The sequence below is a fragment of the Sapajus apella genome, unplaced genomic scaffold (genome assembly GCF_009761245.1).
Source record: "Sapajus apella isolate SASKATOON/1434 unplaced genomic scaffold, GSC_monkey_1.0 scaffold47, whole genome shotgun sequence".
NCBI classification, from domain to species: Eukaryota; Metazoa; Chordata; class Mammalia; order Primates; family Cebidae; genus Sapajus; species Sapajus apella.
The window spans coordinates 5398275-5415793 of record NW_022436987.1 but is presented as its reverse complement, the minus strand read 5'-3'; the positions used below and the strand labels follow the sequence as shown (position 1 = coordinate 5415793).

Genomic DNA, 17519 nt, shown 5'->3' with positions numbered 1-17519 from the left:
ATGTTCCTGCAAAAGACATGATCTCATTCTTTTTTATGACTGCATAATATTCCATGTGCATATATACCACATGTTCTTTATCCAGTCTGTCATCATGGGCATTTAGGTTGATTCCATGTCTTTGCTGTTGTGAACAGTGCTGCAGTAAACATTCATATGCATGTGTCTACCTTTATGGTAGAATGCTTTATATTCCTTTGAGTATATACCCAGTAATGGGATTGCTGATTCGAATGGTAGTTCTGCTTTTAGCTCTCTGAGGACTCACCATACTGCTTTCCACAATGATTGAACTAATTTGCACTCCCACCAACAGTGAGTAAGGGTTCTCTTTTCTGTGCAACCTCACCACCGTTATTTTTTGAATTTTTAATATAGCTGTTCTGACTGGTGTGTAATGGTATCTCATTGTGGTTTTGATTTGCATTTCTCCAGTGATCAGTAATATTGAGCTTTTCCCCATATGCTTATTGGCTACATCTTTTTCTTTTTTTAAAAAATTGTCTACTCATGTCCTTTGCCCACTTTTTAATGAGGTTGTTTGTTTTTTCCTTATAAATTGTTTAAGTTCCTTATAGATTCTAGATATTAGACCTTTGTCAGATGCATAGTTTGAAAACATTTTCTCCCAATCTGTAGATTTCTGTTTACTCTGTTGATAGTTTCTTTTACTGTGCAGAATCCCTTAAGTTTAGTTAGATACCATTTGTCAGTTTTTGGTTCTCGTGTCTTTCTTATGAAATCTGTGCCTGTTCCTAGATCCAGGAAGGTATTACCTATGCTGTCTTCCAGGATTTTTAGTTTTGGGTTTTGCATTTAAGTATTTAATCTATCTTGAGTTGATTTTTGTATATGGTGTAAGGAAGGGGGTCCAGCTTAAGTATTCTGCTTATGGCTAGCCAGTTATCCCCGCACCATTTAGGGAGTTTTTTCTCCATTGCTTGTGTTTGTCAGCTTTGTCAAAGATCAAATGGTCATAGATGTGTAGCCTTATTTCTGGTTCTCTGTTCTCTTCTGTTGGTCTCTATGCCTGTGTTTGTACCAGTACCATGCTATTTTTGATCACTGTAGTCTTGTAGTATAGTTTGAAATCGAGAAACATGATTCCTCCAGCTTGGCTCTTTTTGCTGAGATTTGCTTTGGCTATTCAGGCTCTTTTTTGGTTCCATATACATTTTAAATTAATTTTTTCTAGTCCTGTGAAGAATGTTATTGGTAGTTTGATAGGAATAGCGTTGAATCTGTAAATTGCTTTGGGCAGTGTAGCCATTTTAATGATACTGATTCTTCTATATATGAGCATGTGATGTTTTTCCACTTGTTTGTGTCTTCTCTGATTTCTTTGAGCAGTATTTTGTAATTCTCATTGCAGAAATCTTTCACCTTCCTGGTTAGTTGTATTCCTACATATTTTATTATTCTGTGTGTGGGAATTGTGAATGGGTTGCCTTTCTGATTTGGCTCTCAGTTTGATTGTTGTTGGTGTATAGGACTGCTAGTGGTTTTTACACACTAATTTTGTATCCTGCAACATTGCTGAAGCTCTTTATCAGCTGAAGGAGTTTTGGGCTGAGATTATGGGGTTTTCTAGATACAGAATCATGTCATCTGCAAACAGAGATAGTTTGACTTCTTCTCATCCTCGTTGGCTGCCCTTTCTTTCTTTCTCTTGCCTGATTGCTCTTGCTAGGAGTTCCAATACTGTGTTGAATAGAAGTGGTGAGAGAGGGCTTCCTTGTCTTGTGCCAGTTTTCAAGGGGAATGCTTCCAGGTTTTGCCCATTCGGTATAATGTTGGCTGTGGGTTTGTCTTAGATGGCTCTTACCATTTTGAAGTATGTTCCTTTAATACATAGTTTGTTAAGATTTCTTAACATGAAAGGATGTTTAATTTTATCAGAAGCCCTTTCTGCATCTAATGTTACAATTATGTGGTTTTTGTCTTTTGTTTTGTTTATGTGATGAATCTCATTTGAAGATTTTTATATGTTGAACCAACCGTGCATCCCAAGGATGAATCCTACTTGGTCATGGTGGGTTAGCTTTTTGATGTACTGCTGGGTTCAGTTTGCAAGTATTTTGTTGAGGATTTTTGCACTGATGTTCATCAAGGGTATTGGCTTGAGGTTTTCCTTTTCTGTTGTGTCTCTGCCAAGTTTAAGTATCAGGATGATGCTGGCCTCATAGAATGAGTTAGGAAGAAGTCCTTCCTCCTTAGTTTTTGGGAATAGTTTCTATAAAGTATTATCAGCTCTTCTTTGTATACTGGTAGAATTCGACTGTGAATCCATCACTTCCTGGGCTTTTCTTTGGTTGATAGGCTATTTATTACTGATTGAATTTCAGAGCTTTTTAGTGGTCTGTTCAGAGATTCAGTTCTTCCTGGCTTAGTCTTGGGAGGGCATATGTGTCCAGGAATTTATTTATCTCTTCAAGGTTTTCTAGTTTGTGTGTAGAGGTGTTCTTATTACTTTCTGATGGTTATTTTGTTTATGTGGCTTCAGTAATAACCTTCTCTTTGCCATTTCTAATTATGTTTATTTGGGTTTTCTCTCTTTCTTCCTAATTAGTCTAGCTGGTGGTCTATCTATTAGTTTTTTCAAAAAGCCAATTCCTGGATTATTTATCTGAATGGCTTTTTGTATCTCAATTTCCTTCCATTTAGCTCTGATTTCTGTTATTTCTTGTCGTCTGTTGGCTTTGGGGTTGATTTGCTCTTGCTTCTCTGAATCTTTTATTTTGTAAATTAGATTGTTAATTTGAGATATTTCTAACTTTTTGATGTGGGCTTTAGTACTATGTATTCTTCTCTTAACACTGCCTTAGCTGTGTCCCAGAGATTCTGGTATGGTTTATCATTGTTGGCATTATTTTTAAAGAACTTCATTTCTGCCTTAATTTCATTATTTACCCCAAAATAATTCAGGAGCATGTTGTTTATTTTCCAAATAATTGTATTGTTTTGAGCGATTTTCGTTGTGTTGACTTCTATTTTTATTGCACTGTGGTCCATTAGTGTGTTTGCCATGATGTTGGTTCTTTTACATTTGTTGAGGATTATTTTATGTCCAATTATGTGATCAATTTTAGAGTATGTGCCATGTGGTGATGAGAAGAATGTATATTCTGTTGTTTTGGGGTGGAAACTTCTGTAAAGGTCTACGAGGTCCATTTGAGCCAATGCTGAGTTTAGGTCCTGAATATTTTGGTTAATTTTCTTGTTTAATTTAGGATAGTTAGGTCTTCTTGTTGAATTGAACCCTTTATCATTATGTCTTGCCATTTCTTGTGTTTTTGATCTTTGTTGGTTTGAAATCTGTTCTATCCCAAATTAGTATTGCAACCCCTGCCTTTTTCAGTTTTTTATTTGTTTGGGAGATCTTTCTTTATCCTTTTATTTTGAGCCTGTGAGTATCATTATGTGTGAAATGGTTCTTTTGAAGACAGAATATCATTGAATCTTGTTTTTTATCTACCTTGCTACTTTGTGCCTTTTAAGTAGGTCATTTAGCCTGTTTACATTCAAGGTTAATATTTGATATGTGTGGATTTGATCCTGTCATTGTACTGTTAGCTGGTTATTATGTTGACATGTTTGTGTGGTTGCTTTACAGTGACACTGGTCTGTGTGTTTAAGTGTGTTTTTGCATTAACTGGTAGAAATCTTTCTATATTTAGTGTTCCTTTCAAGGTCTCTTGTAAGGCAGGTCTGATGGTAATGGAGTCCCTCAATATTTGCTTATCTGAAAAGGATCTTATTTCTCCAACACATAGGAAGCTTAGTTTGAATGGATATGAAATTCTTAGTTGAAGATTTTTTTCTTTATTAATGTTGAATATAGGCCCCCAATCTCTTCTGGCTTGTAGGGTTTCAGCTGAGTGGTCTACTGTCAGCCTGATGGAGTTCCCTTTGTAGGTGACCTGCTCTTTCTCTCTAGCTGCCTTAAGATTCTTTCTTTCATTTCAAAAATCTGATGATTATGTGTCTTGGGGATGATCTTATGTAGAATCTTGCAGCAGTTCTCTGCATTTCCTTAATTTGACTGGTTGGCTTCTCTAAAAAGGTTGGAAAGTTTTCATGGACAATATCCTGAAATATGTTTTCCAAGTCGTTTGCTTTCTCCTCCTCCCTTTCAGAGATGCCATTGATTCATAGATTTGGCCTCTTTACATAATCTCATGCTTCTTGGAGGTTTTTGTTCATTTTTATTCTTTTTTCTTTATTTTGGTCTGACTGTCTTATTTCAGAGAACCAGTCTTCAAGTTCTGAGATTTTTTTTTCCTCAGCTTGATTTATTCTGCTCTTAATACTTGTGATTGCATTGTCAAATTCTTGTATTGTGTTATTCAGCTCTATCAGACCTGTTAGGTTCTTTTTCATACCAGCTATTTTGTCCTTCAGCTCCTGTATCACTTTATTGTGATTCTTATTTTCCTTGGATTGGGTTTTTCCATTCTGAATCTTGATGATCTTCGTTCCTATCTGTATTCTGAATTCTGTCTTTCAATCCAGTTTGGCCTGGTTAAGAACTCTTGTTGGAGAACTGCTGCAGTCATTTGGAGGACATATGACACTCTGACCATTGGAGTTACCAGATTTCTTACATTGGTTCTTTCTCACTGGTGTGTGTGGGTGTTCCTTTAATTGCAGTGTAGATTGAGTATACTCATTAGACTTCTTTTCTGGATGTTTTCACTGGGCCAAGGCTTTGTGTAAGCTTTTTATTTGAAGCTGACTTCTTGTCTCTGGTTTCAGAGTGGGATCTGTTAGTCAGGTATTTTTGGTGTTGAAGCTTTGGGGTATGATCCAGCAAGTGACATTTACCACTTATTGGTCAGTTGGTTGATTCTTGCTCTGTTGTGTGGCTTCCCATGTTTCCTCACAGTTGCAGCCATGTTCCCTCTCAGTGCTTTGAAAATATGGTTTCCTCTCCCACTTGAATGCTGGCTGTAGTTCATGACTTGGTACTCCTGGGTTGCCCACTGGAACTCTGGGGTGATCGCTGTGTTTATGTTTCTTCTACAGCTTAGAGGCAGCAGAGGAAGAGATACTAGTAGTGGTTGAGGCCAAGGGTCATTTGCTTTACTCCTGGAGGATCCAGGAGTAAAGAGAGATGCAGGTCAGCAATTGTTCATTGCAATCATCCCAGGATGGAGAACTCGTGCTGTGGACCCAAGCCAGGAGTTTCCTGTCTGATGACAAGATATAGGGGTTTGTGGGACCCATGGGAGATAGACTGGCCTCCTCTCCGTGGGTTAACTGCCACTTATTGGAGGTGTGGATAAGGTACTTAGGGTCTTTGCTCCTTCATTCGTCCAAGGGGGCAAGGGCAGTTACATTGCAGAGACAGTGCCAGAGAGGCTGTGTCCAGGAAGTTGCAGAGTTGGTACTGGCTCGATAGTTCTGGCAGGGGGTTGCTGGAGGCCCAGGCCTAGAGGATCTGCCTGGTAAGGAGATACAGGAACAGACACCCATGTAACAGTCTGGCGACTTTTCTGTGGGGCTGCTATAGTATGCTTGGGACCCGCTCCAGTCTCTCGTCACCTCAGATTTTCCAGAACCTGGAAGTGTCACCAGCAAAGGCTGCAAAACAGTGAAGATGACAGCCTGTTTCTCCCTCTGGGAGCTTTGTCCCAGGGAGGTACAGACCTGTTATCAGCCCAAAAGCACCTGTAGGAAATTGGCTGGAGATCCTTTTTAGGAGGTCCCACCTAATAAGGAAGAACAGGATTAGGACTGCTTAAAAAATACTCTGGTCACATTTTAGTAGAGCAGTTGTGCTGTGCTGGGGTCCACTTCAGCCCTGATTGCCTCAGACACTCCAAAGCCCAAAGGTTGGAACAGTTTAGTCACCCAAAGAGCAAAGATGGTGGCCCACCCCTCCCTCTGGAGCACCATCCCAGGGGAAATTCAGATCTCTGTTGGCTGGAGAGCTCAGACAGGGGTCTAAGAGCCCTGATTGGGTGGTCCTGGTCAGTGATGAGAAACAGGATCAGCCACCCGCATAAAGCAGCAGTGTGGCCACGTGTTGTTAGAACTGCTACTTCAGCTAATAAACCACTTCAGCAAAGTTGCAGGATACAAAATCAGTGTACAAAAGTCACAAGCATTCTTAAACAAAACTCACCAAACTGAAAGCCAAATCAGAAAGGCAACCCGATTCACAACTGCCACACACGAAAATAATATACCTAGGAGTACAGGTAACCAGTTAGGTGAAAGATATCTACAATAAGAATTACAAAACACTGCTCAAAGAAATCGGAGAAGACACAAACAAGTGGAAAAACATCCCATGCTCATGTATAGGAAGAATCAATATCATTAAAATGGCTACACTGCCCAAAGCAATTTACAGATTCAATGCTGTTCCTATCAAACTACGAACAACATTCTTCACAAGGCTAGAAAAAATTATCTTAAAATGTATGTGGAAAGAAAATAGAGCCTGAAGAGCCAAGGCAGACCTCAGCAAAAACAGCAAAGCTGGAGAAATCATGTTACCTGACTTCAAACTATACCACAAGCCTACAGTGACCAAAACAGTGTGGTATTGGTACAAAAACTTCTCTTTTGTGGTCTTCATCTTAGAATTATTTTAAACTTATAATTAATTTGCACAGTTTTTTTTTTCTGTTTTGTTTTTTCAGAACCTAAATATTCAAAGCTATTTCAAATGGTTTTTTCTCTTTAATTTCCTTCTTGAAATTTTTATATTTACTTTATTTTTTATTTTTTTATTTTTTATTTCAATAGCCTTAGTGGGGTATAAGTGTTTTTTGGTTACATGGATAGATTGTATCATGGTAGAGTCCAGGATTTTAGTATACCCATTACCCAAATAGTGTAATATTTACCCAATAGGTAATTTTTCATTTGTTATCCCACCCATTTTCCCCAGATCCCCACTTCTGGGACTCTATTGTCCATTTATACCACTGTATGCCCTTGCATACTCATAGTTTAGCTATAAGTTAAAAGTAAAAATGCAGTAGTTGCTTTTCCATTCCTGAGTTGTTTCTTTTATGGTAATGATCTCCAGTTTCATCCAAGTTGCTGCAGAAGACATTATTTTGTTCTTTTTTATGAGTAAGTAGTATTCCATGGTGTGCGTATTTATGTTTATGTGTGTGTGTATCACATGTTCTTTATTCACTCATCTGTTGGTGGGCACTTAGGTTGATTCTTTATCTTTGCTAATGTGAATTGGGCTGTGATAAACATAATTCATGCAGGTGTCTTTTTCATATAATGAACTATTTTCCTTTTGGTAAGATACCCAATCATGGGATTGCTGGATCAAATAGTAGATCTACTTTTAGTTCTTAGAGAAATCTCTTCACTGTATTCCATAGAGGCTATTCTAATTTACATTCCCAACAGCAGCATGTAAGTGTTCGCTTTTCACCACATTCATGTGATCATCTTTTGTTTTTTTATTTTTTAATTATGGCCATTCTGGCCAGGTGTGGTGGCTCATGCCTGTAATCCTAGCACTCGGGGAGGCCCAGGTGGGTGGATCAACTGAGGTCGGGAGTTCGAGACCAACCTTGCCAACATGGCAAAACCTTGTCACTACTAAAAATACAAAAATTAGCCAGGCGTGTGGTGCACACCTGTAGTCCCAGCTACCCAGGAGACTGAGGCAAGAGAATCTCTTGAACCTGGCAGGTAGAGGTGCAGTGAGCTGAGATCTTGCCACTACACTCCAGCCTGGGTGACAGAGCAAGACTCCATCTCAAAAACAAACAAACAAAAATAATGGGCATTCTGATTGGGGTAAGGTGGTATCTCATTATGGTTTTAATTTGCATTTCCCTGATGATTAGTGATGTTGAGCATTTTTTATGTTAGCTGGCCATTTGTATATATTCTTTCAAGAAATATCTGTTCATGTCATTTGCCCACTTTTTAATATATTTGTTTTCTTCTTGTTGATTTGTGTAAGTTTCTTATAGATTGCGGATATTAGTCTTTGTCAGATCCATAGTTTAAAAATATTTTTTGTAAGTTGTCTGCTCACTATTTTGCTAATGCAGAAGCTTTTTTAGTTCAGTTAGGCCCCCTTCATTTATTTTTGTTTTTGTTGCATTTATTTTTGGGGTCTTAGTTATGAAACTTTTATATTTAAAGCCTTAATCTGTTCATGAGACTGATAATACCAGAATATTCAAAACTTAGAAGTTAGGTTAGCTTATCCTGTGTCTTTGAGAACATATTAAAATTATGAATAGGATCTTTTTTCTAATTGCTTATTGCTGATGTCAAAGAAAACTTTTGATTTGTGTATGTTTGTATTTCTGCCTTCCTAAACTCTTACTAATTCAAACAGTGTTTAGTCAGTTTGTAGGTATTATTTAGGCAGACAATCATATTATCTTACACACAATGAAAAATTTATTATAGTGATGAGGACAATGCAAATGTTGCATAGTAGTAATAAGTTATCTGGATGTATTTTTTTTTCTTTTTTTAAATTGTACTTTAGGTTCTGGGGTACATGTGCAGATCAAATATCTGGATGTATTTTTACCAAAAGCAATATAGGTGACCCATTTTAATTAAGCCTCCATTTTAAGCAAATAATGTTGGATAGTCCCTTTTAAGTATATGCTCTATCAAAAGCTGCTTATTAAAATTGGGCACATATGTGACATGCGTTATTCCGTAAAATGTTATGTTTGACATTTCACAAACTCTTACATTGACTTCTTTACCAAAGTCTTATGCCCACTATGTTTTCTCTGAACTTTTTTTTTTTTTTTTTTTTTGGTAGAAAGACAGAATCTTGCTCTGTCACTCAGGCTTGTGTAGTGGCATGATCACAGCTCTCTGCAGCCTCAACCTCATGGGCTCAATTAATCCTCCTACCTCAGCGTCCTGAGTAGTTGGGATTACAGGTGCATGCCACTAGGTTTGGCTAATTTTTTTTTTTCGAGGCAGGGACTCACTCCATCACCAAGGCCAAAGTGTAGTGGTGCGATCTCTGTTCATTGGAGCCTCTTACTACTAGGCTCAAGTGATCCAGGATTACATGCATGAGCCACCACGCTGGATCTTTTTTCAAACTTTTCAATAATATCTATATAATATACAGAGCACACAAAGCCCTGGCCTGGCTTGGCACAGACTTCAGTCACCTAAAGCTTCTATTTATTCACAAATGAGTCCTTCTTTGGTCTGAATATAGTTTATAATAACAGTTCTTTGTTATCACTTATTTTCTATCCTCTTTAGAAATGTATCAGCAAAAACAAAACAACTTTGGGGTTGCTTAGCCTTTAAAAAGTAATTCAAGGGTAATTAAACATTTTTGTGCTCAACTTGTACATGCTGTACAAAACCAGTTCTATTTCCCTGAGAAAATAAACATGTCTGGAAATATTTATATAATACTATGCTTATTTCAGCATTAATTATAAAAAAATAAACATCTTAACCAACAATAGGGAATCGGTTATGGTATTTTATGTATATCTACATGACAGTATAATATTCAGTTATTAAAAATAAATATGTTAAAAATATATAAATACATAGGAAAAATACATGTTATAGGAAGTGGAAAAAACAGGATTCATAACTATATATACACAATATGTCCCCTTTTGCATACGCATACACACACACACACACACACACACACACCCTCTTCTGGTAGCTAGGAAATGTTACATGTTACAAAATTTGTTTCACTTTCATTTTATTTCTTAAGTTTTTCTGCCATGTATTTATATTAGCATAAAATAATATGCATAAAGTGATTTATGAAGATAATTTAGAAGTAAAAGAACATGGTTTGTAGAGATGGAGAGACTTGAATTCAAGTCCTGCCAGTGTCACAAACTCTTTATGACCTTAATATCCAATAGTCTTGGTTTTATTGTTTGTAAAATAAGTCTTGTGAGATATGGTTATATATAAAGTGTCTTGCAAACCTTTGAGATTATTATATTAGCATATACCTTCTATTTGCAGATGGGTGGTCTATTTGCAAATTATCTACTTCATACATGTGGGCAATTGAACAAACAATCAAGTAAACAAAGTGGGTATTTGTAATGCATTAGCATATGGAATTTAGCAATGTCTGACAATTCCAACTTTGCAACCTTGAAATATACCAAGTTCTTAAAGAAAACCAGAGATGAACCAAGACAGAATAACATCCTGAAAAGGATTCCCCCATTGCCTGTTCCCAGATATGTTATAAAATTTTGACGGGCATGGTATGTGTGAAATGAAATGATGAGGTCAAGGTAGAAGGGAGTTGTCGGAAACATACATCATTGCTCATACACTCATGCATGTGTGAAAATAGTAACTATTTGTCAGCCTATGTGATATGTTTTGTTACTACAAATATGTGTGTTTTCTCAGTAACTTGAAAAGAGGGTGCAGTGTTAGGTCAGTCTGTTATGACAGTCAATTCTAAACATTTTGGGTTTTGCACCTGTGATAGCTTTTTTTTATTTTTCCTGTTTGCCTATAAAGACACTGGGGAGTGAAAAATTCTGATTTTTATCCTGTTTGTTTAATGCTTATCATTCTGCTTACAATCTTTTAGTGACTACTCTATTTCCAGCTGTCTAAACATTTTCTCACATTCCTGTCAGAAGTGTGACTTAAACCCAGGTTCAAGAATTGTAATGTCCACATCCTCGTTGTTTATTTCTTCAACACATTTTTAGTTAAGAATGGAAATGACTAAACCAGCTGGCATTATGACATTTCTCATCCAAATTCTATGAGGAGTACTTCTCGTTAAAATGTGGGCTTGTATTCTGATACCCCAAAATCTGTTATTGTGTAATCTTATGATACAGTGAATTTGAAAAAGAGACATTTAACTGCAGGTTAGGGTCGTTTCTTTTCATCCTTTGAGAAAACATATTTGTAAGCTCAATTGTGTGAATTATTGCTATTTTTCTATTTCTATGTTAGTGTATTTTATTTGGGAATATGGAATTCAAAACTTTCCATAGAGTATGATTTTAGTGGTATTTTAAATGCACAGTATATTGAATGTCATTTATGTGTGAAATAGAGGATCTCATATGTAACGAGTGTCTAGTTAACTATCTTTGTCAAAAATATAGTAAAATTTAGAAAATCTGACCAGGTCAATCATTAATCACTATACAATTTGAGTTGTGGTCATATTAAGCTGAGTTTTGAAGAAGTCTATTGGTTCTGAAAATTGGTCCTTGGAATTGCCCAAAAGTTTTAAGGTTAATACTTTTTTTAAATCACAGAATTCCCCTTATAGTGTAAACTAACATATTTATGAGGCTATTTAAGTAACCAAAGTGGTCTTACTACCTAAACTCTCATGTTATTTTTCCGGATGTTATGTGTTTATTATTTTCTGTTAGAAGAAGGAATTTTCTTACAGGCTTTTTAAAAAGAGACACATTTTTTAATTTAAGGGTTATATAATAAAACATGGCTCAGCAAGCTATAATATGGATGCAGATGAAGGTCTTGGGAAATATTGAGAACCTTCTATAATATTTCACCTTCAATAGATCATTCAATTTAGTCAAATAATGCTATGGACATTTTTTGTGATTCTGTTATATTTTTCTTACATTGCCTGTATGTGCAAAGCATTTGAGGAAAGTGGGCACATTAATAGTTATTTTTTTCTAGCTTTAGGCAGCAAAATATCTGACTGCTCATTTAAGTAATAGATCTACTTTAGTTCCCCACTTATCCATAGTTTTGCTTTCTGTGGTTATTTACCCATGGTAAACTGATTTCCAAAAATATTAAGTGGAAAATTCCAGAAACAAACAACTCATTGGTTTTAAATTGCGCACTATCTGAATAGTATTATGAAATCTCACCCCATCCCACCTGGGGTGTGCATCATCCCTTTTTCCAGCATATCTATACTGTATACACTATGCACCCATTAGTCACTTAGTACCCATCTTACTTGATTTACCATGAGAAGGTCAATAGTAGCCTATAGCTACATCACAGTGTTTATGTCATTCACCTTTCTTCTCATCATGAAAGCATTAATCATCTCACATCATCACAAGAAGGAGTTTAGTATAGATGGGTTATTGAGAGAAAAATACATGGATATCAAGGGCCAACTTTTCATATCCATAGGTTCCTAAGAGCTGACTGTGGGACTTGATTATCATTTGTACATTTTTATATTAGTGAGGGGACCTGGAGTCAATCCCCCACAGATACCAAGGGACATATAAAGTTAAAAACAATGATGTAGACTTTTCTCGACCAGATTAGTATTAATAGATAAGTTCTAGGGGAATATAGAGAAGGATAAGTTATTATTACTGTTGTTATTCGTAATGAAGATGGTTTTGGATTATAGTAGAGGAACAGCCTGGCCTGATTCTTTGGTTTGGAGAGGACTAGAGAAGCTAGGAAGTTTCAAGGAAGACCTCATAGAATAAATGATCCTTAAGTGATCAATAATATTTTGAATAAAGTGCTATTTTAAACTAAATATGTATTAGAAATCTTTTTACAGATTTGCTTATTAATGTGTGGTTCAGCCTTTCTCTAGAGAAACTGTGAACATGATTAACATCCCTCTGCAATTGTAGGAAATCATATAGATTTTTTCTGATGTCTCTAGACTCATACAAGGTGGGCAATGAGACAGTGAAAGGAGAAGCCAGTTTTGGAAAAAGTCTGTACAAAAGATGAAAATGTCAAAGAGATGGTGATATTAAAATGGGTTGGATCAAAGAGGGTAATGATCATAAGAACTAACATTTACATCATTTGGATTATATGCCAGGGGCTACTCTAAGCACTTTGCATGTGTATGTAAGGTCAGTTGAATGTATTTATGTGAGTCTACTTCTGGGTTCTTTATTCTGTTTCATTGATCTCTTTGCCTGTTCTTTTACCAGTACCACACTGTCCTGTTTACTATAGCTTCCTGGTAAGTCTCAAAGTTTGTTAGTGTCAGTCCCCCAACTGTTTTTCTCCTTCAATATTGTGTTGGTAATCCTGGATCTTTTGCCTCTCTTTATAAACTTTAGGATCATTTGGTAAATATCCATATAATAACTTGCTGGGATTTTTATTGGAATTATGTTGAATCTGTGGATCAAAGTGGGACAAACTGACAATTTGTCAGTATTGAGTCTTCCTATCCATGAACATGAAATCTCTCTTCATTTATTTAGTTCTTTGATTTTTTTTCATCAGAGTTTTATAGTTTTCCTCATAAAGATCTTTTGCATATTTTATTCAATGTATACTGAATTATTTCATTTAGTAGCATGCTAATGTAAATGGTATTATGTTTTTGCCTCAGATTCCACTTGTTTATTGCTGGCATATAGGAAAAGTGATTGATTTTTATATATTAACTTTGTATCCTAGAGCTTTCCATTAATTTCTTATTAGTTCCAGGAGTGTTGGGTTTTTTGTTTTTTTTTTTGTCCTTTCTTTTTTTTGAGACAGAGTCTTGCTCTGTTGCCAGGTGCCAGGCTGGAGTGCAGTGGTGCGATCTCGGCTCACTGCAACCTCTGCCTCCTGGGTTCAAGCAATTCTCCTGCCTCAGCCTCCCGAGTAGCTGGGACTACAGGTGCATGCCACCACGCCCAGCTAATTTTTGTATTTTTAGTAGAGACGGGGTTTCACCATGGTGGCCAGGATGGTCTCGATCTCTTGACCTGATGATCCGCCCGCCTTGGCCTCCCAAAGTCCTGGGATTACAGGTGTGAGCCACCGCACCCGGCCTTTTTTTGTCCTTTCTTTCAGATTTTCTGTGTATACAATCATGTCTGTGAACAAAAACAATTTTGTTTCTTTCCTCCCAATATGGATACTTTTATTTCCTTTTCATTTAATTGCATTAACTAGGACTTCTAGGATAATATTGAGAAGCAGTAGTGAGAGGAGGGGCATCCTTACTTTATTCCCCTGATCAGACTCGGAAAGCTCTGAGTTTTTCATCTTTAAGTATGATATTAGCCATGGGAGATTTTTTTCGTTTTGAAAGATATTCTTTTTGAAGTTGAGGAAGTTTCCCTCTACTTTTAGTGTACCGAGATTGCTTGTCATCAATAGGTGTTGGATTGTGTCAGATGGCATTCTCTACATCTATTGGTATGACCAAATGAGTATTCTTCTTTAGCCTGTTGATATGCTGTACTGCTTTAATTGATTTTTGAATGGTTAACCAGCCTTGCCTACCTTGGATGAATTCTGCTTGGTCATGATGTTCTTTTTATACATTGTTGAATTCAACTCAATGATATTTTGTGGAATATTTTTGCTTGTATGCTTATGAGCGAATATTGGTCAGTTTTTTATTTCTGTTAATGTCTTTATCTGGTTTTGGTATTAGTGTAGTGCTGGCATCATAGAATGAGAAAGTATTCTGTTTGCTTCTGTTTTTTGAAAGAGGTTGCAGATAATTGGTAAACAGTTGTTCTTTGGTATCTGCAGGGGATTGATTCCAGGATCCCCCAACACATATCAAAATCTGAGGATGCTCAAATGTCTTATATTAAATATTATGGTATGTGCATATAACTCATGCATATCCTCCTGTATATTTTAAATCATCTCTAGATTACTTATACCTAAGACAATGTTATATAAATAGCTACTATACTGGATTTTTATATATACTATTTTTATTGTTGTATTGTTATTTTTCTTTTTTTAATATATATTTTTGATTCATGGCTGGTTGAATCCACAGATGTAGAATCCACAGATACAAAGGGCTAACTGTAACTTCTTCCTCAAACGTTTAAAAGAATTCACCAGTGAATCCATCTGGGCTTAATGCTTTCTGTTTTGGAAAGTTATTAATTATTTGTTCAGTTTCTGTAACAACATGGGACTATTCGGATTGTTCATTTATGTGAGTTTTTGCAGATTATGTCTTTCAAGAAATTTGTACATTTCATCTACATTATCAAAGCTGTAGGCATAAAGTTGTCCAATAATATACATTGATTATCTTTTAAAAGTTCATGGGATCTGTGTGGAGGAAAAGTTAAATATTAAATTTGAACTCAATTGAACATGGGCACAAACAATGGTCACCAAATCCTGGAACAGGTTGTGTGAGCCCCTTGAGGCCTCATCCAGTACGGTTTCGGAGAAATCTTTATTTCAATCTATTTCTATACCTTAGTTATTGGAAAACAGTAGGTGGGGCCTGGTGGCTTGAGCCTGTAATACAAACCCTTTAGGAGGCCAAGGAAGGCAGATCACTTGAGGTCAGGAGTTCAAGACCAGCCTGGTCAACATTGCGACACTCCATCTCTACTAAAAATACAAAAATTAGCTGGGTGTGGTGATGGACACCAGTAATCCCGGCTACTCAGGAGGCTGAGACTGGAGAATTGCTTGAACCCAGGAGGTAGAGTTTGCAGTGAGCCAAGATCGCGCTACTGTACTCCAGCCTGGGCAACAGAGCAAGACTTGTCTCAAAAAAAAAATAAAAAAATAAAATAAAAAAACAATGAACAATTGCAAAAACAAGTTGACCTTTTTGTGTTTCTTGAGCCCAGTCACGAAGGGCCCTCGTGACTGGACCTCATACCAAACAAGTCGTTACAAAAAGAACTAGGGTCCCAGACTACACCAAAGCTTCATGAGACCTCTCCTTGTCTGTGCACGGATGAGTGGCTGACTCTGGAGCCCAGTCTGTTGCTTCACAGTCTGGTGGTGAATCCTCTATAGTCTGGTGAGTACAGTGTCCAACTCTGGAACCCAGGCTGTTGCTTGCCAGTCTGGTGGTTAATCCTCCTTAGTCTGGTGAGTGTAAATATATATGTATCTATTTTCCCTTCTCCTCTTCCCATTGCAATTTGCTTATTATATCATTTGCTTGTTATATCAATTGGCTTATCATATTAACTTGCTCATTATGTCATTTGCTTATTATATCTGCATTGCCATTTACATGGGATAAAGCTTGTTTACCCTTAAAGGTATCTTTTGTGTATGTGCCTTTTCTTCTCCCTTTGCGCGTCTCCCCCTCAGAACAATCTGTAGTGATGTCCCCTCTCATTTTATGTGTTAGTAATTTGTGCCTTGCTTTTTCTTAATTAGACTGGCTGGAGGCTTACTGAGCTTTTCAAATAAGCAATTTTTTATTTTACTGATTTTTCTCTTCCAATTTTCTGTTTTCAGTATCACTGATTTCAATTCTAAGTTTTATTTTCTTTATCTGCTTACTCTAGATGTAATTTGCTCTTTTCTAGTTTCCAAAGGTCAAAGCCTAAATTATGGACTTTAGATCGTTCTTCTCTTCTAATATGTGCATTAAGTGATGCAAATTTTTCTATAAGCACTGCTTTCACCACATCCCACAAATTCTGATGTTGGATTTTCATTTTCAGTTAGCTCAAAATATCTTTTATATTTCTATTGAGATTTCATCTTTTGACTTGTGTTATTTAAAAAGTGTTGTTTGGCTGGGTGCAGTAGCTCATGCCCGTAATCTTGGCACTGTGGGAGGCTGAGGCAAGAGAATTGCTTGAGCCCAGGAGTTCGAGACCAGCCTGAACATCATGGAAAGACCCTTTCTTTACAAAAAATTAAAAAATATTAGGCAGATATGCTAGTAGGCGCCTGTAGTCCAGCTACTCAGAAGGCTGAGATGAGAGAATCCCTTGAGCCCAGGAGGTTGAGGTTAAGGTAAGCTGTGATCATGCCACTGCACTCCAGCCTGAGTGACAGAACAAGACACTATCTCAAAAAAAAAAAAAAAAAAGTATTGTTGGATTTGCAGCTATCTTTCTGTTATTGATTTCTAGTTTTTCTATCATGCTCTAACAGCAGACGTTGTATGATTTCTCTTCTTTAAATTTGTTAAACTATGTTTTATGGATAAGAATGTGGTCTGCCTTGCTGAACAAGATATCTCTCTCTCTTTTTTTTTTGTAATGAATTGAAGACCCTTAGATTCATATGGAAATTTTAAAATCCGTTTTCCCTCAGTGATACATATTTTACACTTGATTTCTAATGTATTCCATGATTTGTTCTCATAGTTAGGGGTAAGTCCTTCATTTTGATGCGGTGTTCCTACATATGCCAAACTAGATCTCAGAAATGGTACCCCACAGTGGCATCTGTGGGAAACCTAGGCTGTCTTAATAAAATATGTATGCACATTGGTGAAAGTTTTCAACATTGTGAACCTGTACATGAACTTTTTTTTAATGTTTGCTTTAGAGACATACATCAGGTAGAAATTTTTAAAAATGGGCAAACATTTAACATTTCTCAGAGATTAATAATGAATTTTTATTATTTTTAAATGTTACAGTTGTTTTTTTTTTTTTCTGATTTCATTTAGTTTTGTCAGCCTGGTGGGTGGCAGCTGTCCAGAGAGAGGAAGCAGCCAACGTTCTTTGTGGTTGTCCTGACAGATATTGACTCAGATCGACATTACTGCTCATGCCTAACCTTCTATGAGGCAGAGATCAATCTTCAGGTACGAAAACCTTTCTAGCTAAAATACAGTCAAAGGTACAACATTTAGAAATGTTTTT

At 36.6% G+C, this 17519-nt stretch overlaps 1 protein-coding gene across 2 annotated transcripts in view; it reads left to right on the top strand.

The window, feature by feature from the left end:
* Positions 1–17519, top strand: part of SBF2 (SET binding factor 2) — a 479501-nt gene that overhangs the window by 189840 nt on the left and 272142 nt on the right. For both annotated transcript variants that reach the window (XM_032241013.1, XM_032241012.1), the window contains exon 3: positions 17324–17461. In XM_032241013.1, the coding sequence (XP_032096904.1) occupies positions 17324–17461 (138 nt within the window). The remainder of the gene's footprint in view (positions 1–17323; positions 17462–17519) is intronic.